This window comes from Lissotriton vulgaris, chromosome 12 (assembly GCF_964263255.1).
Source record: "Lissotriton vulgaris chromosome 12, aLisVul1.2, whole genome shotgun sequence".
NCBI classification, from domain to species: Eukaryota; Metazoa; Chordata; class Amphibia; order Caudata; family Salamandridae; genus Lissotriton; species Lissotriton vulgaris.
This window is the reverse complement of record NC_141700.1, coordinates 166,661,342-166,679,638: the sequence shown is the minus strand read 5'-3', so window position 1 is coordinate 166,679,638 and position 18,297 is coordinate 166,661,342. Positions and strand designations below refer to the sequence as shown.

General features: G+C 43.8%; 1 protein-coding gene across 1 annotated transcript in view; it reads right to left on the bottom strand.

Moving 5' to 3' along the window:
• The window catches only part of SLC12A3 (solute carrier family 12 member 3), a 231,757-nt gene that overhangs the window by 77,953 nt on the left and 135,507 nt on the right, over window positions 1–18,297 (bottom strand). Inside the window, exons 13-14 of the mRNA XM_086947698.1 lie at window positions 16,005–16,106; window positions 7,526–7,681 (exon numbers count right to left, since the gene is read on the bottom strand). Coding sequence (XP_086803824.1) covers window positions 7,526–7,681; window positions 16,005–16,106 — 258 coding nt within the window. The remainder of the gene's footprint in view (window positions 1–7,525; window positions 7,682–16,004; window positions 16,107–18,297) is intronic.

Here is an 18,297-nt window from a genome sequence, read left to right as displayed (position 1 = left end):
ATGAGTAGGACTATAGTGCTATAAAAGAAATAAAACAAAACAGTGGTATTTAAATTGATGTTTGTGTAAATACTTGAACAGACCAACACATCTGCAATCTTACAGTGAATGCATATCTCTTATATACAGGGACTGAACAAACGCAAGCCTCTTAAGTATTTGTCAAGTGATAAAATGCTGTGTGCCTTTGTTTCCCCTTCATTGCATTTGCATCTAGGTGTGAGGCCCCAGATAGCTCCCAGCCAGGATACTCCAACAAAAGGAGGCCTGATGATCCCTTAACTTCGGCCTTTGTTATGGACCTAGTTGGAGTCTGGTAAGCCCTTCCTCGCCTGCACGTTGCTGCTCGAAACGAAAGCAGACAACCTGCAGGCGCTGCTGAATGTATCCCGGTGTCTGGGGGATCTGCGAGAGGACACACATGCAGGTGGACACAACATTTAAGCAATTTCTGTTTTGAGTGTTCTCAACACCAAAGAGGGGGGCTAAGATGAGGCACAGGTTTGCCCTGCTGGGACTGGTGCTTGCTGAGCGGCATATAGGTATCCATTGGGTGCAACCTAGACTGCCCACCAAAATCCGAAAATGGTTGGCAGACACGCGTGAATGCGGGGTGGCTGAGAGACAGTTACAAGTAGTGCGCACTGATGAGAATGCAGAAAGGGACCTGGAATTGTGGGGGGATATGTTTGAGAGCTTGGCTGCAGTGGTACTGCCAGATGATGGCTCCCCAGGGTTATTCAGAAATCAGCTACAGGGAGAGATGTCCTCTAGAGTACCCCCCGGAAGAATGCATGTTTTTCTGTGAGTGGCAGCTTGCGGTGCGCGCTACCTTGGAGAGTGCAACTGTTAATCTGTCTTTACCATCCTTCTTTCCCTCTCATCCCCTCCTATACCCTCCCCTTCCTCCTCTTTATCTTCTGCTTGGTCCCCTTCAGGACTTGCTGCTGCTGTTTAGTTATCTTTGGTTTTATGTTTTGCTACTGTATGGACAAGTTTCTTCAATGGCTGCATGTGATTATTGTTGTACTGGTTGTACCCTAGAGCCCTAGAGTGCTGAGTGTAGATGGGATGATGACAGCGGTGGCGATGGGAGGTTCACCAAAACTTTTATAACACGTGTATACTGCCTTGTGTTGTGTCATATACCATGGTTGGAATGTGTAGTTAAACCATGTTTTGCAAATCAATATAAAAATGTGCTTGAAATTTTTTTTTTTATTACAGTGTCTGAAAATCGCACAGGGATAAGTTTACCATATTTCTGTGGGGCCTAACCTCCTGGCAGGGTAGGCGGTGATCACCAAGTGAAAACGGCACCTACCCGCATGTACCCTCGACTTGTACCCTACTTAAATCCAAGTAGAACATGTAATCTACTTGTAAATCCCTAGTAAAGTCGTTAAGTGGTACTACATGCACCTAGGGCTTGTAAATTAAATTCTGCTAGTGGGCCTGCTGCACTGATTGTGCCACCCACTTAAGTGGCCATTAAAAATGTTTTAGGACTGCCATTGCATTGTGTGCGAGGATTTTTAACAGCTGTTTCGACCAGGCAAAATAAACTTTTCGCCAGAACTAAATTTTCCTTTTTCAATACATGTAAGTCACCCCTAGGGTAGGCCCTAAATGCCCCATAGGGTAGGGTGGAGTGTATTTGAAATGTTGGACATGTACTTTTAACTTTTATATGTCCTGGTAGTGAAAAACTCTTAAATTAATTTTTCACTACTGCATGGCATACCTCTCTGATAGGATAACATTGGGTCTCCTAATTAGATTTAATAAGTAATAACTTTCAATTGAGAGCAGATTGGAATGTCGAGTTTAGGTTTTAAAGATTTATAATTTAAAACCCTTTTTAATGGTAAAGTTAGATTTTAAGTCACAATTCTGACTTTTAGAAAGTTGGCATGTTCTTCTCTCATCCATTTGGTGCCTGCAGTCTGTATCCTGGGCCACATGACTATTTGTAGCTGGCAGTTGGTCTTCGCGTATAGCTTCAAGAGAGTGAAAGAAAGTGAATAGCTGTTGGCAGGATGGGCTATCTCTGACTTGATGAGTGAAGGAGCTATCACCTACCACACTTTCACATCACAAAGCCCCTGCCTGAGCACACTCACAAAGGGATTGAAACCAGTCCTTTGTGACCCCAGACAAGCTGGGGCCAGAGCAGGGAGGCGGGACATTCCAAACACCTCTTGGGGTAGAAAACTCCAGAACCTTCTCCTACATCAAAATGGGCACCAAGTATAAATATTGGACCATCAGATCCAACTCTTCAGTACACCTCTGCGCCTGTGGAAGACTCAGTAGGATTGCTGTGCTGCACTGCAATAAGGGCTGCTACTCTTCTGCCTTGCTTAGTTTAAGAACTGGACCTGCATCTTGAGCCCAGGACCACCAGTGTGACTCCAAGGGCTAATTGACTGACCTCCTGATCCAAGCATCAGGGACAGAAAAGGCCACCTTAAACGCAGCACTTGGACTCTGTCTGCTGTGAGTCCTACCTCTCTAGTCATGCCATCCCAGTCTTGGACCCTTGGAAGTGGGCTTTAAGGTGCTTTGCCTTCATAGCTGTGGTCTTGTGGCAGAACTGACACAGTGCGAAGCATTTCCTCACAGCACTGCCTTGGAACCGCTGAAACACAACGCATCCCCAATGCCGGACTTTGCATCACAGCTCATAGCCTCCTCAGAACCACTGCTGCGCAACACATCCTCAAGGCAGGCCTTTGTATCACAAGCCCCTTGTCAACAGCATCCTCAATGACAAAGCAGGACTCCACATCACAGCCCTAGAGCTTTTTCGTAACTGCCGGTGCCCGACATTTCCTCGACGCGGGATCTCGCAATGGTCCACAATCAGGATTTAAGAGACTTTGTTCAGTGGACCTAACTCGGCCCCAGTATCTGGTCCATTGTCCATCGTGGTTAACTTAGTTGTGGTCTAGCATGACCAGATAACCACAGTTGGTGCTTGGTGCTCCTAGGCACTTTTTTACCTAAAACTTTGAAACTGCGTATCTACAGTTCTACTGATTGGATTTTTGTTATTTTGGTGTCAAAGAATTTCTTATATTTTACTCTTTGTTTCTAAATTAGAGTGGGATTTTCTTATGTTGTGTTTTCACGTTATTACTGTTTGAAATGCTGTACATATTGCCTCTAAGTTAAGCCTGACTGCTTTTGAGCCAAGCTACCCGAGGTTTGAGCACACCTTACTTTGAGGTTTGCTTGTGTTTCAACCTGACAGAGATTGTGGTTGCTGCTTAAGTAGGGTTGCAGCCTCCTCAACCAGTAACCCAATGTCCAATACATTGTGATGTAACGTTCTTTATAGAGGTTCCAGATCCTAAGAGCATATAGATGGAAAAGGTCTGCTGGCATGCTTTTTTTTTTTACACTGATTGTCTACAATCTGATGATGATTTGGCTGTGTGTGTGACAAAGACCACTAGATATGGTGAGTTTGTCTGCAACATAAGCAGGGGTGCTGTTTGTGATTGCTTTGTAAATTATGCAATTGTTTTTTAAGACAGTGCAGACTAGCAAAGAGAGTCAATTGAGTTTTATTAGGATGGAGGTGATGTAATCATATTTCTTCAGGAACTGGAAGAGACGTGCTGCAGTGAATGTAGTCCGGGAAACTGTAGTAATGGGGTCTTAGAGTAATAATAATGTACACTATGTCATGCCATGATGCTGATGTGGAATCTTAGCATCTCATGATTCTAACTGAGTCAGTTACCCTGTGGTTGGCAAAGGGAGAATCACGGTAGTTCTGGTGTGTAATCAATAAAGGTTTTCCTGCCTTTAAACACGGTGTGGAGGTGTCACCTCAACAGAGGCCATGGTGTACAGCATTACTAACTCCAAGACGCAAGAGAACAAAGGATTGAACTGCAGTTCTGATGTTGCTTTCTGGAAGCAATGGTTCAATTATTGTTAGAAGAGAGACCTGGCTCAAAGCCTTCTTTATTTCTGGTGATGTCTTCCTTGAGGGTGAGGCCAGTGTCCAGGATGCATCCAAGTGACTTGGCATTCTGTGAAAGTTGGGGTTTACACCGTCATGGTTCATATCATTAAGTCAGGTTTGTACAGGTATCTTGCTTTTCGTTTTTGGCAAATAACAGGTCTTCTGCCTCGGTTAGGTTGAGCTTCAGGTAAGTGCTGGAGATCCAGGTCAGAATGATGTGAATGCAGCCTTTGTGGCATTGGATGTCTAAAGCAGATCAGAACTTTGATGTACAGTTGTGCATCTTCGGTATATTGGTGAAATACCTTGCTGGTGAATCCCATTCGAAACCCCAGGGAGCATATGAGGGTGGAGTGGTCGACCGTTGAAGGCAGCTTAGAGGCCCAGCAACATCAGGAGTCAGAGGTCATCTTCAGTTGTGGTCAAAAGGGCATCATCTACGATGTGTAAGGTGCTGGTCTCCATGCTGCAGTGTGATCTGGAGCTGGACTGGTAGTTGTGCAGGAGATGGTTAGCATTAATGTGGTCTTGGAGTTGAACATAGACTGTTTTTGTCAATGATCCCATCTATGAATGGTGGATGAGTGATAGACTGGTAGATGGTGAGTTCATCAGACTGTAGTGTGGGTTTCATTCAGAGTGGGATGACCTGGCCTTTCTTGATTGCCATTGTTGTGGCTCTAAGTAGTATTTTGAGGGCATTTTCAGGGGTATCGATTTTATTTGTAGGATTGTTAGCTGCTTTTTAGGTCTCGCCAGCGACGCAGCGCTTGCGCTGCTCACCTTGGCGAGATCTAATGTTGTCGACTTGGGTTCGGAAAGGCGACAGGACATGTGAACCCGTAGGGTTCACGGCAAGACAGGAGATGTGCACGCGTAGGGCTGACGGCAAGACAGGAGATGTGCACGCGTACGCTCACAGCGTGTTAACACGCCTCCTGCTTGCTCGCTCGTACTGCGGCGTTAGCACAACTCAAAGGACAGGAGATGTGCACGCGTCCTTTGATACTTTTTTTAAGAGGCATGCACACGTCTGGCGCACGACATGAGCACATGTCCTGCTCGCTTGTTGTGAAAGTGCTGAGCGGAAAATCCCTGTGGAGCAGGTTTAAAGCTTCAGAGCTAACCTCTTGAGGCTACAATTACAAAGGAGGCTCTGACAGCGGGTGCACCTTGGAGGTGGGACATGTGTGGAGAGCGTAAAGGTGGCGTTCTCTTGCTCCAGAGCGGACCTCCAGGTGGCACGAGCGAGTTTCCAGAAGGCGCACGCCGCACGGCACCCGAGAGTGTGTGAGCATCACCAGGGACAGGGGATGCAGCCAAAGGTGGGACGGAGACAGGGGAGCATTCAGGCAGAGCGTGGAGAGAGAGGACGGCTGCCTGTCCGCGGCGGCAGCGCTGTGTGCAGCATGAAGTAGGGACCCAACAACAATAACTGAAGCTCCGTCCGGGGCCGCTCTGCGGCGCGCAGACCTGGGCGCTGACTGACACCACCCCGGGCTGCCGGGGGCGCTGTCCACTCTCCACCAGCTGGTCTGTTGGACGAGGAAAGTAGTCTATGTTTACTTTTTCCAGAGTGCAGCACCAACCACGTGTAGCAGCAGGTGTGTCATGAAGTGCTTTATGCACCCGTTCTAATGGCACCAGTGCCTCCAATGGGCAGCATCTGGGCACATGCACTATTTTTTAATTTTTTTAATATATTATTTTAGCTGAAGTGGGCCAGAGATGGGTATACTACGCACAGAGGTACACTACTTTCAGTGGGAGAGTGTCAGCAGTTCTTTTGAGGAGGCAGGAACTGTACTATTAAAAGTACCTGTATTTATTAATTTAGATCTTTGTGGTTTGTTGCCCTAAATGGCCAGTTTTTGTTATACACAATGTAGCGCTATTTTGATACATCAAGCAATAAAATCTGTATTATAATGTTGGACTTTCAGTCTGAAGAATGTGTACAACAGCATCAAAAGGCAAAAAAAAACATCTGTGCAATTTCCACTCAATATTATAGTTGCAATATTGCTTAAAAACGTGTTTCTCTGCTAATCATAGACGCGGGTGGTGAGACTGTTGACATGGAAAAAATACTCACCTTACTGTCTTTGGATGTCGATGCTCTTTTCTTCAGACAGTGTACTGTGATTCTGATGCACATAGTTTTGTCATTTTTAACTGGTTCTGTGCTCAGGACATCACCCAGCCGTCATGAGTCACAGTAGTCATGTGCTCATGACGGCAGGGAGCCGTCCGAACGTTGCCGCTCCGCCCACGCGCGTTTAATTCCCCGTCTGTGCGGGCAAATTAATCAGTAGGCGAAATTTCCGATGACTCCCGGCCGTCATGAGCACATGACTACCATGGCTCATGACTGCCGGGAGCCGCCCTGAGCACCGCGCCCACACCCCCCCCCCCCCGCACCGTGGAAAAATTAACACCGCAGCCAAGGGGTTAATATTAAATGCAGGGTGCTGTGAATGTGCGTCACAGAGCACGCACAGGGACTACAGCTTGGAGGGTGTTTTTCTTCTTTCCACACAAGTGACTGCATTTTAGCCAGAATTTGATTAATATTTGTATGTGCACAATTACATGTTGGTAGTATGCTTAGCCATTGCTGCTGCATGCATTAAGGGGGTGCAGGCATGGAATCTGTTTCTGCACTGATGCAGGAATAGTGTTCAGTGTGTTGTGGCCCCATGAGATTGATGTAGGTCCTTGCCCTGTTCCCCTGACATGTGCATCAAGGGGAAACTATGGAACATAACTTGGACACTGTAGAGTAAATTATAACCACTAGCTAGTTACAATTATGTTTTGCAAGCTGTTCTCTCACACCACCTTCTCCATCGCACTGCTCCAGTGCTCCCCATGATAAAATAAGAGCAGATCTCTGGTCACACACACCTAAATCGTTCCCGCACTAGATAACAGCAAATGCAACACGCTGCCACCAATGCACTCCCCCACAGCCTATCATGCTGCACTTTTAAACAAGCATTTGCAATGCAATAGGTCTCGCATTTCCGCTAGTTTGAGCTATTGACATTGTAAATGAAAATGACTTTTTTTTGTTTCCGTTTTTTAAAACATAAATAAAAGGCATTGTTATTTATAATGCCAATAGCTCGCACATGTGTAAATTCGAGACCTATTGCATTGCAAATGCTTGTTATTTATTGTTCCATTCTGGTAAAATGTTCACTCCCAGTAATTCAATAGATTAACAACTGCCAACAGAGCCATAGACCACGGCTCAAGATCTCTCAGTAATTGAACAGCTTTCACCATTTCAATTTGTATTACTACAATTAAAATAAAATATGCTACCCCAAACCCATGCCATGTGAAATTAGTGTCATCTACTTCAGACCAAACAGTTGGATGTAATACATTTATATCAAGGGGCACATAGAAAGTCCGACAGACAGACAGACAGACAGACAGACAGACAGATTTGCGATTAAACAAATTATGTAGGACAGAGAAGAGATTCACACGAGTGGGCAAGAAATCTGGTACGGGAAGTCAATAATTTGTACCCACCTGGTTTCTTGTACAGAACATAGGCCAGTAAAAAGATAACAATGCCGATAGCAATCAGAGCTGCCTCCCAGGTCAACAAAAACATAATGACCACGGATATGATGGCGCCAAACAAGGACGCCCATTTGCTGTAATATTTAAATGACGGTCTCCAACCTGCAGAGTGACAAAATAATGAAACAAAGTTACTCAGTTGCACATTGTAACTTACGGCCAGATTCATCAAAGTAAAATCGGCTCGCAAAAAAGGGCCAGATTCTGAGAATCTGGCCCTTTGCGAGCGCTATTTTTGCATTTGGGATTCATCATCTCAAATGCAAAAATCGCAATTACAGAACTCGCTAAATTGCGAAGAATCGCATTTAAGAAATCTCAATTAGAGATTCCTTACCTGCTATTCATGAACCTTTTAAAAATTGCGATTTCGCAATATAGGGCCGCTATTTACCGCGAAGTGTAACTCCGTGGTAAATAGCGAAAACGTAGAAAAATGCACTTTAGTGCATTTTTCTAAGTTGTGTGTTACACTTACACATGTCCTTTGGACATGTGTGTGCGAAACACCTGTGTACTTTTGCATTTCAGGGGTGCTACAGGGTGTCCTTTGGACACCCTATATTTACAACAAGGGGTGGTGAGGGACAGAGTCTCTGAATCAAACAGAATACTCTCACCCAGTCAAGAGATCAGGGCTAGATCCAACACCGTTTTTTAGCTCACTGCACCATCCCAGTTTCAGAACCCGGCTGTATGCAAATTAGTCTGTTCCTGTCCCAGTGCATGATGGGAACAGGGCAAACGAAACTACAAAAGCCAATTCTTACACTGGGAAGGAAACAAGCTACCGGGGACCGGTTTCTGGCATTTCAGCCGTCTTCGGCCCGGCTTGCTTGAATCCTGATGGTGCAATGAGCAAGGGACTCACATCTGAGTATACCCTTCCACGCTTAGGGTGGACAAAAATATTTACAACAAGGGGTGGTGAGGGACAGAGTCTCTGAATCAAACAGAATACTCTCACCCAGTCAAGAGATCAGGGCTAGATTGTCTCCTTTCTGGTGAAGAATTGGCTTGGTAGTTTAGTCTGCCCTGTTCCCATGATGCACTGGGCCAGGGACAGACTGATTTGCATGTAGCCAGGTTCTGAGCTGGGATGGGGCAGTGAGATAAATAACGGTGATGGATCAAGCCCTGATCTTTGGACTGGGTAAGAGTGGTCTGTTTAACTCAGACACTCTGTTCATCACCACCCCTTTTTCTAAATCGTTTTTGGCCACTATAGGTGTGGCAGGGTATACTCAGACATGAGTCCCTTTCTCACTGCTCCATCAGGATTCAAGCAAGCCGGGCCGAAGAAGGCTGAAATGCCAGAAACCGGTCCCCGGTAGCTTGTCTCCTTTCTGGTGAAGAATTGGCTTGGTAGTTTAGTCTGCCCTGTTCCCATGATGCACTGGGCCAGGGACAGACTGATTTGCATGTAGCCAGGTTCTGAGCTGGGATGGGGCAGTGAGATAAATAACGGTGATGGATCAAGCCCTGATCTTTGGACTGGGTAAGAGTGGTCTGTTTAACTCAGACACTCTGTTCATCACCACCCCTTTTTCTAAATCGGCTTTGGACACCCTGGCACCCTTGAAATCACTTCCTTATTTGCGATTAGCTAATTGCTAATCGCAAATAAGGAATGCCTTCCCATTCATTCCTATGGGCCTTGAGGCCCTTAGGAATGAATGGGGAAGCCATTCCTTATTTGCGATTAGCAATTAGCTAATTGCAAATAAGGAAGCAGTAGAAATCGCAAAATTAATTGAGATTGGTACATGCATCCCGTTTTGTGAGTCTTTAATAGCGATTCCTTAATAATCGCTATTAAGGACTCGCAAAATAGGACAATGATGAATCTGGGGGTAAGTCACCTCACATATCAATCAACATCTAAAGCCATAGGTACTGAGTCGCAAGCTATAAATCTACTCGAAAAAGTCATTATATGCTTGTGTAAACTGAGTTACAAAAAAAGTGAAATGTGCCTGTGTGAGTGTTTATTCTGATATTAAGTGCATTTGTATAGAGCTTCACCACCATTTGCATGGTCCCAAAGCTGTTTTTGGAATTATCGTTGGCTTGAGACCAAGGGGTCTGTTGATATTGTATTAGCTGTGTTTCATATTTCTTGAAGGTGTGGTGTGTTGGAGAGGGGCTGGTAGGTTTACTGCATGTGGTGACTGTACATTATACAGAATGTAAATACTAAAGGGTGTAAACAAGTGGACATCCCAAGAGGCGTGCCACGGGAAGAAAAGGCACACAATGCACATTTTCTTTCCATCTTTAAAGAAGCATTCACAAATATTTAGGAGTTGGCTTCCTACAATTATCTCAGCCCCTAGCTTAACACCAGATTCGACCTGGAGGGCATAGTGCTGAACATTTGGTGAAGCGCACAAATCCATCCAGCGTTCACAATGAATATGTAAGATGGGGGTGGCATCACTAGAGAACGAAGTATTCGTTTTAAGAAAAGAAATCAAGTGTTAAAAAATGTAAGTTGATGATTTCATACCCCCAACCATGCATAATCTGAAGGGGGCATTACAGGCTGAACAGTGTATGGTTTCAAATCTCACTCTCCACAACACTTCATTGTTAAAGGAAGCAATGATAATGCACCATGTTTGAAGCACGTCACAGAGCCGTGCATGGGATGTAGTGTGTGGGAGTTCAATGTGTGTGTATAGTGCACTGTATGTGGGGATTGGAGGGTGCAGGGGCATAGTTTCGGGGGGGGGGTTGTTTGGGGTTTAACACCCCCTTAATAAATGTATTCTGTAATAAATATTTGGGTACAAGTCCTTTAAATCGGGAATGGTGAGGTGTTTGACGGATTACACTTGGGATTTTTACATACACACAAGCACACTTCCACTGCCCCTTAAGACCCCCCCCCCCCCCCCCACGCACACATGCCCCGCTTCTCATAAATTGTATTTGAACAACATATGCCAGTGTGATTGTTGGGGAATCTAAAGCTCACACCCCTCCAATCTTACCTCCTACGTACGCCCTGGCAGTGGGCAGGCGAATGGAAGGGTGGCTACTGCGCGTATGTTAAGGGAAGTGTGTGCTGGAATGATTTCCTTGCTTGTGAAAAGTACAATGTGTGATGGGGTAATGTGGAGCTAGGCCTGAGTAGGGTGCATTGCTTGCGGGCGTACTTTGTCAGTAGTATCTTATGCGAGATACAGTGTAGTAGGGGTGCTTTGAGGATTGCTGCATGTGACTGAGCGTGCATTTTGTGAGGGGGCTACATGTACAGAGGGTGGTGTCGGTACATATGTTTTTTCTTAATTTAGCATTTTTATATAGAGCAACTTAACTAGAAAACTCGGTATTTGTGTGCCTTATAAACAACCACCACAGAGTGTGGGGCTGCTGCCCTTGGGAGGTCCATTGAGTGGGGTGCAGTGTTTAGAGCTGGCTAAGAGTGGGGACGCAATGTGCCTGAGTGCAGTGCCTTGGAGGTGTATGTGTGTATGGGCGGGTGCTGCTGTGTGGATGTGTGGTGTGCATGTGTGGTGGAGAATGTTTTGTTTTGTAGAAAGTGCTAATGAAAGTATGGGAACAGCCTGAGGAAGGTTACAATGAGTCCAATATAGCTATCTGCGTAAATAGGGGGGTTCCCCCCTCTTGCTCCCCACCCGCCCTCCATCTCCTACCCCTCCATTGTCTCTTGCTCTTCCAGTGGCTTACATAGCTCAGCCATCTGCGTAATAATAAGCACCAGCTGGCATTTTCATACCTCCTTTCAGATAGAATTACAGGTTCTATATAGCTATGCCACTGCCATCTTGTGGGACTCTCGCTGTACTGCAAGTCGATCTGCTCTCAGTTGAGCTTTAAATTGTTCTTCTCCTGGGGGACCTTCCGAGAGAGCCCTTTTTAGGCCGAGCCTAGTGTTGCAGCACATGCACTGCTCACTTTGCGAGGCATTCAGTATTCAGTATAGCATGGAAGCTTCGTGGAAGCTCCGCCCACTCTCCGCCCATCATTTTCATTGGCTTGTGTCTTAAATGCTGCATTCCGATTGGTTGTAGGCTTGTTAGTCCTTCCTTATGACGGCAATGCCGTCATCTGTGTCCTTCTGTGGCTACGGGCCCCTTTACTGCACAGACTACTTTCTTCCTGTGCCCCCCTCTTGCAGTCCGATGCCTTCTCGCCCGCCCCACCCGCCCCCCATTCGTGTCTTGTCAGCCACCCGCTATCTCGTTTGCAATGCAATAGGGATCGTGCAAATGCAGGTCCTATTGCATTGCAGATGCTTGTTACATGAGGGCACATTGTCGATGCTTGCCATTTTTTGCTGTAGCTAAAATAGAAAGTGCAAATCCCTGACAATGCCTTAGTAAAATCATAGATAAATATGGCTACAAAGTAGCTACCCACAGCCTCTACCGCTTCGTTTGAAAAGTCAAAATGTGTGCATGTTCAGTCTACAATAATCTGTGAAAATCCTTTTCTGTTTTTAAAGTGAATCACTCCTACCAATCCTCCCTTTAGAAAACAACTTTTGTGGTGTTGTAGCGTAAACCCAGTGGTTATTGGTTACTGGTGGTTAATGGGATTAGTCTTGTGTTGTCAAGTAGACCATCCATGCCTTTGTTTCAGTTTTTTTGTAGCACATTCAATTCATAGGGTGTGATGGGATCATTACTGGGAGCTATGTGAGCACAAGCAAATGATTGGTGGGATTAACATGTAGGCCAGAGGAGATTAGGGATTGTTAGATTGCAGAAGTATGGTTCAAAAGAAGGAGGTTGTGATCTATTAAATGAGGTTTGGGCAGTCTGGAAAATACAATAATAGAGATTAAGGCAAACATGCCTGAGACTAATAGTAGGCTATGCTATAAGAGAGGCGGCATACAGACGATGGAGAGTGACATTAAAAAAGTCAACAGCCAAGCATTACAAGTCAATGTTAACTGGCATTACTGCATGAAAAGTCTAGGTTGCCCAAAAGAAGGCCTGCAGGAATCCAGTACCACAATGACAGGAACCAGGTTGGGTAGCACCTTCCTGGCTGTTAGTGGTAGAGACTACATTTCCCAGGAGGCGTTGGGCAGGACGCATGCGAGCTAGAGTGCATAATTCTGGTTTCTGGATTACTCTCTCTGTGGAGATGAGAGTTCAGCTGTTTTGGGATGCAACTCGGTGTTGCTTTGTTTCGAATCAGACGTTTGTTCATACCTAAGTTGAAGTAGGAGTGTGGCCTGGAGTCCGCTCTCCGGTGAGTACGAACGGATCCAGTTCCCTCCGATCTGTGATTTATTCCTGAGACTATTGTTCGAGTGTCCAGCGGTGAAGGCAGCCCACTTTAACGCTGTCTTAGTTTGTGAACTTGGACATTTCGCTTTGCGGGTGCGAAGCGTTTGGAATACAGTGCGGAATGTGGTGGTGAATTCTAACCACGCATCTCAGTTCGTTTGAAGTACGGATTAATTGCCCTCCAGGTACTTTCCCATAATATTCCACCTCCTTTCCTTTCATCGTTTTGTTTGGCTCTATGGGTTTGGAATCAGTTGCATCATAGCTATGGGAGAGTAGCTATTGTGTAGCTTCTTTTATGCTTGTAGTGAAGAAGAAGATAGCTACTTTATCTGGTGTTGCTTGTTCCATTCTCCTGGGAACAGAGTATTGGAAACTTGAAATTAACCATTTGGATTGAGACTCTGCTTATTTTTCATCTTTATTTTCTTTTGTTGGACGTCTTCTCTTTACATAATTTTTATTTAAGAACCAGTATGTAAAAGGGCTTGCAAGATGTGTTGATGTTTTGTGGGGTGTTGCCATAAGATGCTGGTTTAATCTGTTGTATTGTGCCTGTAGAATTATGTTCATGACAGAGAGAATTCCAGTTGAATGAAGAATGAGAGCGGCTTCCGTCATATGATCAAGGTAGAGTGGGAATATCTTGTGAGCCCATATGAGAGAAGTCTTCATGTTTCACGTATTTATGATGTTGTTCTTTGTTTTGTAGGTTCCTTTTCCCAGCTGTTCTCTCCCAACCCTTCCCTCACATGATCGCCCTAACACTCTGTATGTACTATTCAGAGTTTGGGGATGTCAGGAGGTGGACCCATTATTGCTTCACCTGGATTCTGCAGAGTTCTCATCTCAGAGGAAAGAGAATTCTTACACACAACAGGGCCAATTTCAAGAGCAACTATTGAAAGGAAACCAAGGGGCTATAATAATGAAATTGTTATTCGTTCATAACCAAGTACAATACAATACAAATTAACGTTGCTAGCTTCTTTACTAACCTTGACATAGGTCCAAGTAAATGTGTCCAAATCTCATTTTACATGATCATTTTTTGTCCAGACATAATGCAGGGAAATGTCACCACTGGCCCTAAGTGGCAGAACCCAGGAGTAATGAGAACACTGCACTATTCAGAATCATCAATCACCATGTGATTACGTGTTCTGGGCTGTAAGAAACATTTTCTTCAGTACTTTGAACAGTTTCAGCTAAATATTTTTTGACACAAGAGAGTCTCTTGTAGGAATTGTTGTCTATCGTCTGACATATCTTCTACAAAAATATCAACACGTGAAATTAATAATAGAACATCTACATTTAATGGAACATTTTTTTTTCAAATGTTATTTAGGACACAATGTCTTTGTCACACTATAGTTCTGTATATGATATTCTGACATACACTGACATACACTCCTTATGGAACGTCTTTTTAAAAGGGTGACCTTGAATTCATACTTGTAGGGACTTTCGGAAATGCTCAGATTTTTAACTGAATATTGTTTTCCTTACAACTCCTTGGGTTTTCATATTTTCATTTCACGCCCGATCTTCTCATTGTGTAGTGCAATATACAATTATTGTAAAATAATTAGCAGAGGTATTGTGTCATAAGGTGAATGTTCGGCACACAATTGTATTATTACGAGCCCCAGACCTTCTATAATGATTAATACATATGTTTACCTCCTAAAAATGATCTTACTTATTTCAGACCTCCCTGGAATGTAGCAATTCCATATGTGTTTTTAAATACAGGATGTATGTACTCTTTATGAAGAGAATAGGGGTTTTGCATCTTTTGAGAGGAGTGTGTGATTTGTGTTTGTATTGGGTGCTAGCAAATTTATATCGCTTTTAGTGATAGGAAGTTCATGTATCCTGTTAGTGTATTTCCCTGTGGAGCGCAGAGATTTTTTATACTCTCTACAGGCCTGAGATTGTCTCCATGACCATAAGCTTATGTCAGACTTAGATGCCACCCAGTGCAATATTCCCCTCTCTTCTTATGATAGTGGTTGTTTCATGTATCATTCCACGTTTTAAGCAGTGCTCCCCTTGACTGCATGAAAAACAATTTTACATGTAAAAAGTACACTCAATCATCACACTTAGTCACATTCAAATACTTTTCTCCTGTAAGCTTTCTAGGCAGAAAGCATTCCTAGTTTCCTCTTTTCCCAGGTATGTTTTAATCCCAAAGTTTTGGCTTTTTATGTGAAAACAGCCTTTGTGCTTGGAATACTTGTGAACAGCATTTTTGTATGCTTGTGTTTACCTATGTTGACACATCAATGCCAGACATATGGACTGTTCACATGACGAGCAGGGCCAATACTGACTTGTAAAGGGTGGGCCTCTATCTAAATTGGCAGTAGAGGTGAAAAATAATGGACTGGAATCAGGCCCAAGTGATTGCCAGTGGGTAACATTAATTCAAAAATTCCACCCATCACCGTATTATTTGCTGTAGTTGACTCTGTACGTGTGAAGCGTGTGCCCAGACATGGGTCCTCTACTCACTGAGCCATGAGACTCAAGCTGCACCCTGCTGAACATGCCCAAGTAGGTGGAAACAATTCTGGGGTTGTTTGTGTTCCCTCTGGAGGGTGACTTGCCTGGCAGTGGGATGGACTGCTTCCAGGAGGTGCAGGTCCAGTACTGATTTGCATTAAGCTGTCCTCTACATAAAGTGGCATGGTGGGCAAGAAATGGTGGGCTGGAAGGCAGCTCAAACAATCACCAGTGGTTTAGATTAATTCAAGCAATGCATCCATCACCTTGCTTGTTGTTGCTCTTATATACCAAGTTGACTATATGATATAAAACTCCAAATTGAACTAATGAATGAATTAGGTTAAAACTGATAATATGGATTGAAAAAAAGGAAGATTAAAATCAAATATCAATATCCACATTGATTTGTATCAAAACTTGGCACATGCTCACGAATAGCAATAAAGCAGACGGAAGCAGAGAACTAATCCAACAACCATTCATATTCTATAAATTAAGGACATCTAATATAAGAGGTATCCTTAAGTCGCCCTGACAACATAATATAATGCATTCATTCATAAATCAACCAGCATTTAGATTGAATGATAACTCTGAGAGTCTCACTGGGTCATTACAGCTTCATTGGTAAATCTTACCTGGAGAATTGGTGATCGAGGCATGGAAGCAGCTGAAATTGATGAGGGCATAGGAGCAGAGGAAGAAGTTTGAGATTATTGGGGCAATCGTGTTTAGTTCAGCTGTGGGGATGAAAAAATAAAGTTGTTTATTTTACTAAATTCTGGTCCTCTGAATGTGGGGCAGTCTGCAGGGACACCTTGTGAAGAATGAAATCACATGTGCTCATTTATAATTTGTTGCTTTTCGATTTTGACACCATTCATGCTATGCTAGAGGTGTTGTACAGAAATGGTATTCCCCCATAGTGAGCCAAATCACATAAACATTGTAATGCACCAAAATGGTGGAGTTTTTTCATCCCTAAAGTATTTCAATTGCTTTCCTGTAAAATAATTTTTTTATGGTCGAAACATCAGTTGGACAATTCATTTCTTTCGATGGTTTTGGATAATAACACGTCCGTGGTCAAAGACACTTGCTTCTTCACTTTTTTATATAGAGTTAAATTTTTAGGTAGGCTTAAACACGGGTTTAACTTCGTTCTTATCTCACATTTTACCAAAACATCATGATAAAAATACTTACATAAATATAAAGAATATTATTACTGACGGATTGTGGACTCCAAGATAGCAACTACATATTTCCTTCCAAAAATACTTAAGGACCTGCAAAGACCACTGGGAAGATAGATTGTCAGCTCCATAGGAACTCTATTAGAAAATACATCAAGATTTCTTGATGTATTTCTCCCCTCAGATGTTGTTGGCTTGTCTTCATACATCAAGAATAGCACTGAATTCCTGAGGAAGATTGATCAAATTCCATGGAAGACAAGCAACATCATTATAACACTTGATGTAGTGTCATTATATAAATCCATAAATCATGATCATGCAAATTACTTTCTCAGGGACAGACCATTGCAGTATACAGAACATACTCAGGAATACTTAGGAATATTGCCTCACCCACAATGTCTTCCTTTTTTACAACAGCTGTGTCTACAACAGCAGGGAACAGGCATAGGGACCTCTTTCTCCTCCACCTATGCAAATTTACTTATGGAGAGGTGGGAGAAGGTGGTCACCTGGGCCGACAGGAAAGACAAGTATTTGGAACATGTAATAATTTGGACCTGCTTCATCAATTATTCATTCATTGTATGTTAAGTAAATAAGTGGTTACAGAAGGGGTTCATATGAGCCTTAGATAAGAACAAATTCAATATAAAATGTACTAGCTCATACAGGAGAGAGCAAATTGAATTCCTGGATGTGGACTTGACAATAAAAGATAATACACTACACACTACGTTGCACAGAAAGGGAAACTCCATGCTCCATGCTAACAGTGGGCATCCTATAATCTTGAAGTGGAGCTCCACGAAAACTGAATTTGAGAAAGATGCAGCTAAAATGATCAGAAGATCTGTCTCCTGTGGATATCCACATACTGTCCTTGATAATGCACTGACTACAACTACAAAAAAGAACAGTGATTCTCTTTTTTACCAGAATAATAATGATACAACAGTAGCAGATTTCCGGAATACGAACAAGTGCAGACTATTTTCATTTGGGAGACTATGGAATACAAAGAGCGTTGTCCAAACATTGGTATGTATTACAATATGATGAACATTTCAAAAGCATTGTGGGTCCACATCCCATCATCACCTACCGGAGGAATGCAACTCTGGGTGGTATTTTGATACATAGTTCTATGATCCTGGTCAAGATTCTTTAGGATGGTTAAAAAACCTGAGCAATGGTTTCATAAAATATGGCGTGTGTAAGGCATGCCAGTATGCCCCTAAAACTAAAACCCAAGACCACACTCAGAGGCACCCTCCTTTACAGGCCACCAGGACCCCGCGCACAATTCAGTGAAGACATCACGGACTTCATCACTCCACACGCGCTCCCCTCCGAGGATTACATCCTTTTGGGAGACCTCAACTTTCACCTTGAAAAGAACAACAACCGCAACACCACCACCCTTTTGGACAACCTCGCCAACCTGGGACTTAAACAACTTGTCACTACCCCTACCCACTTCGCAGGTCACACACTCGACCCTATCTTCACCTCCAGCAAATATGTCTCCTTCAGCCACACCACAGCTCTCCTTTGGACTGACCACAGCTGCGTTCACTTTACCTACAACAAGCCCATATCCAACAACCACCCCCAACCCACTCTGCAAAGAAACTGGAACAAAATCACCATCGACCAGATCTCCTCATCGCTTCTTCTAAACCCCCCAGCCCACTCCTCAAACCCCGACCAAGCAGCCACCAACCTCTCC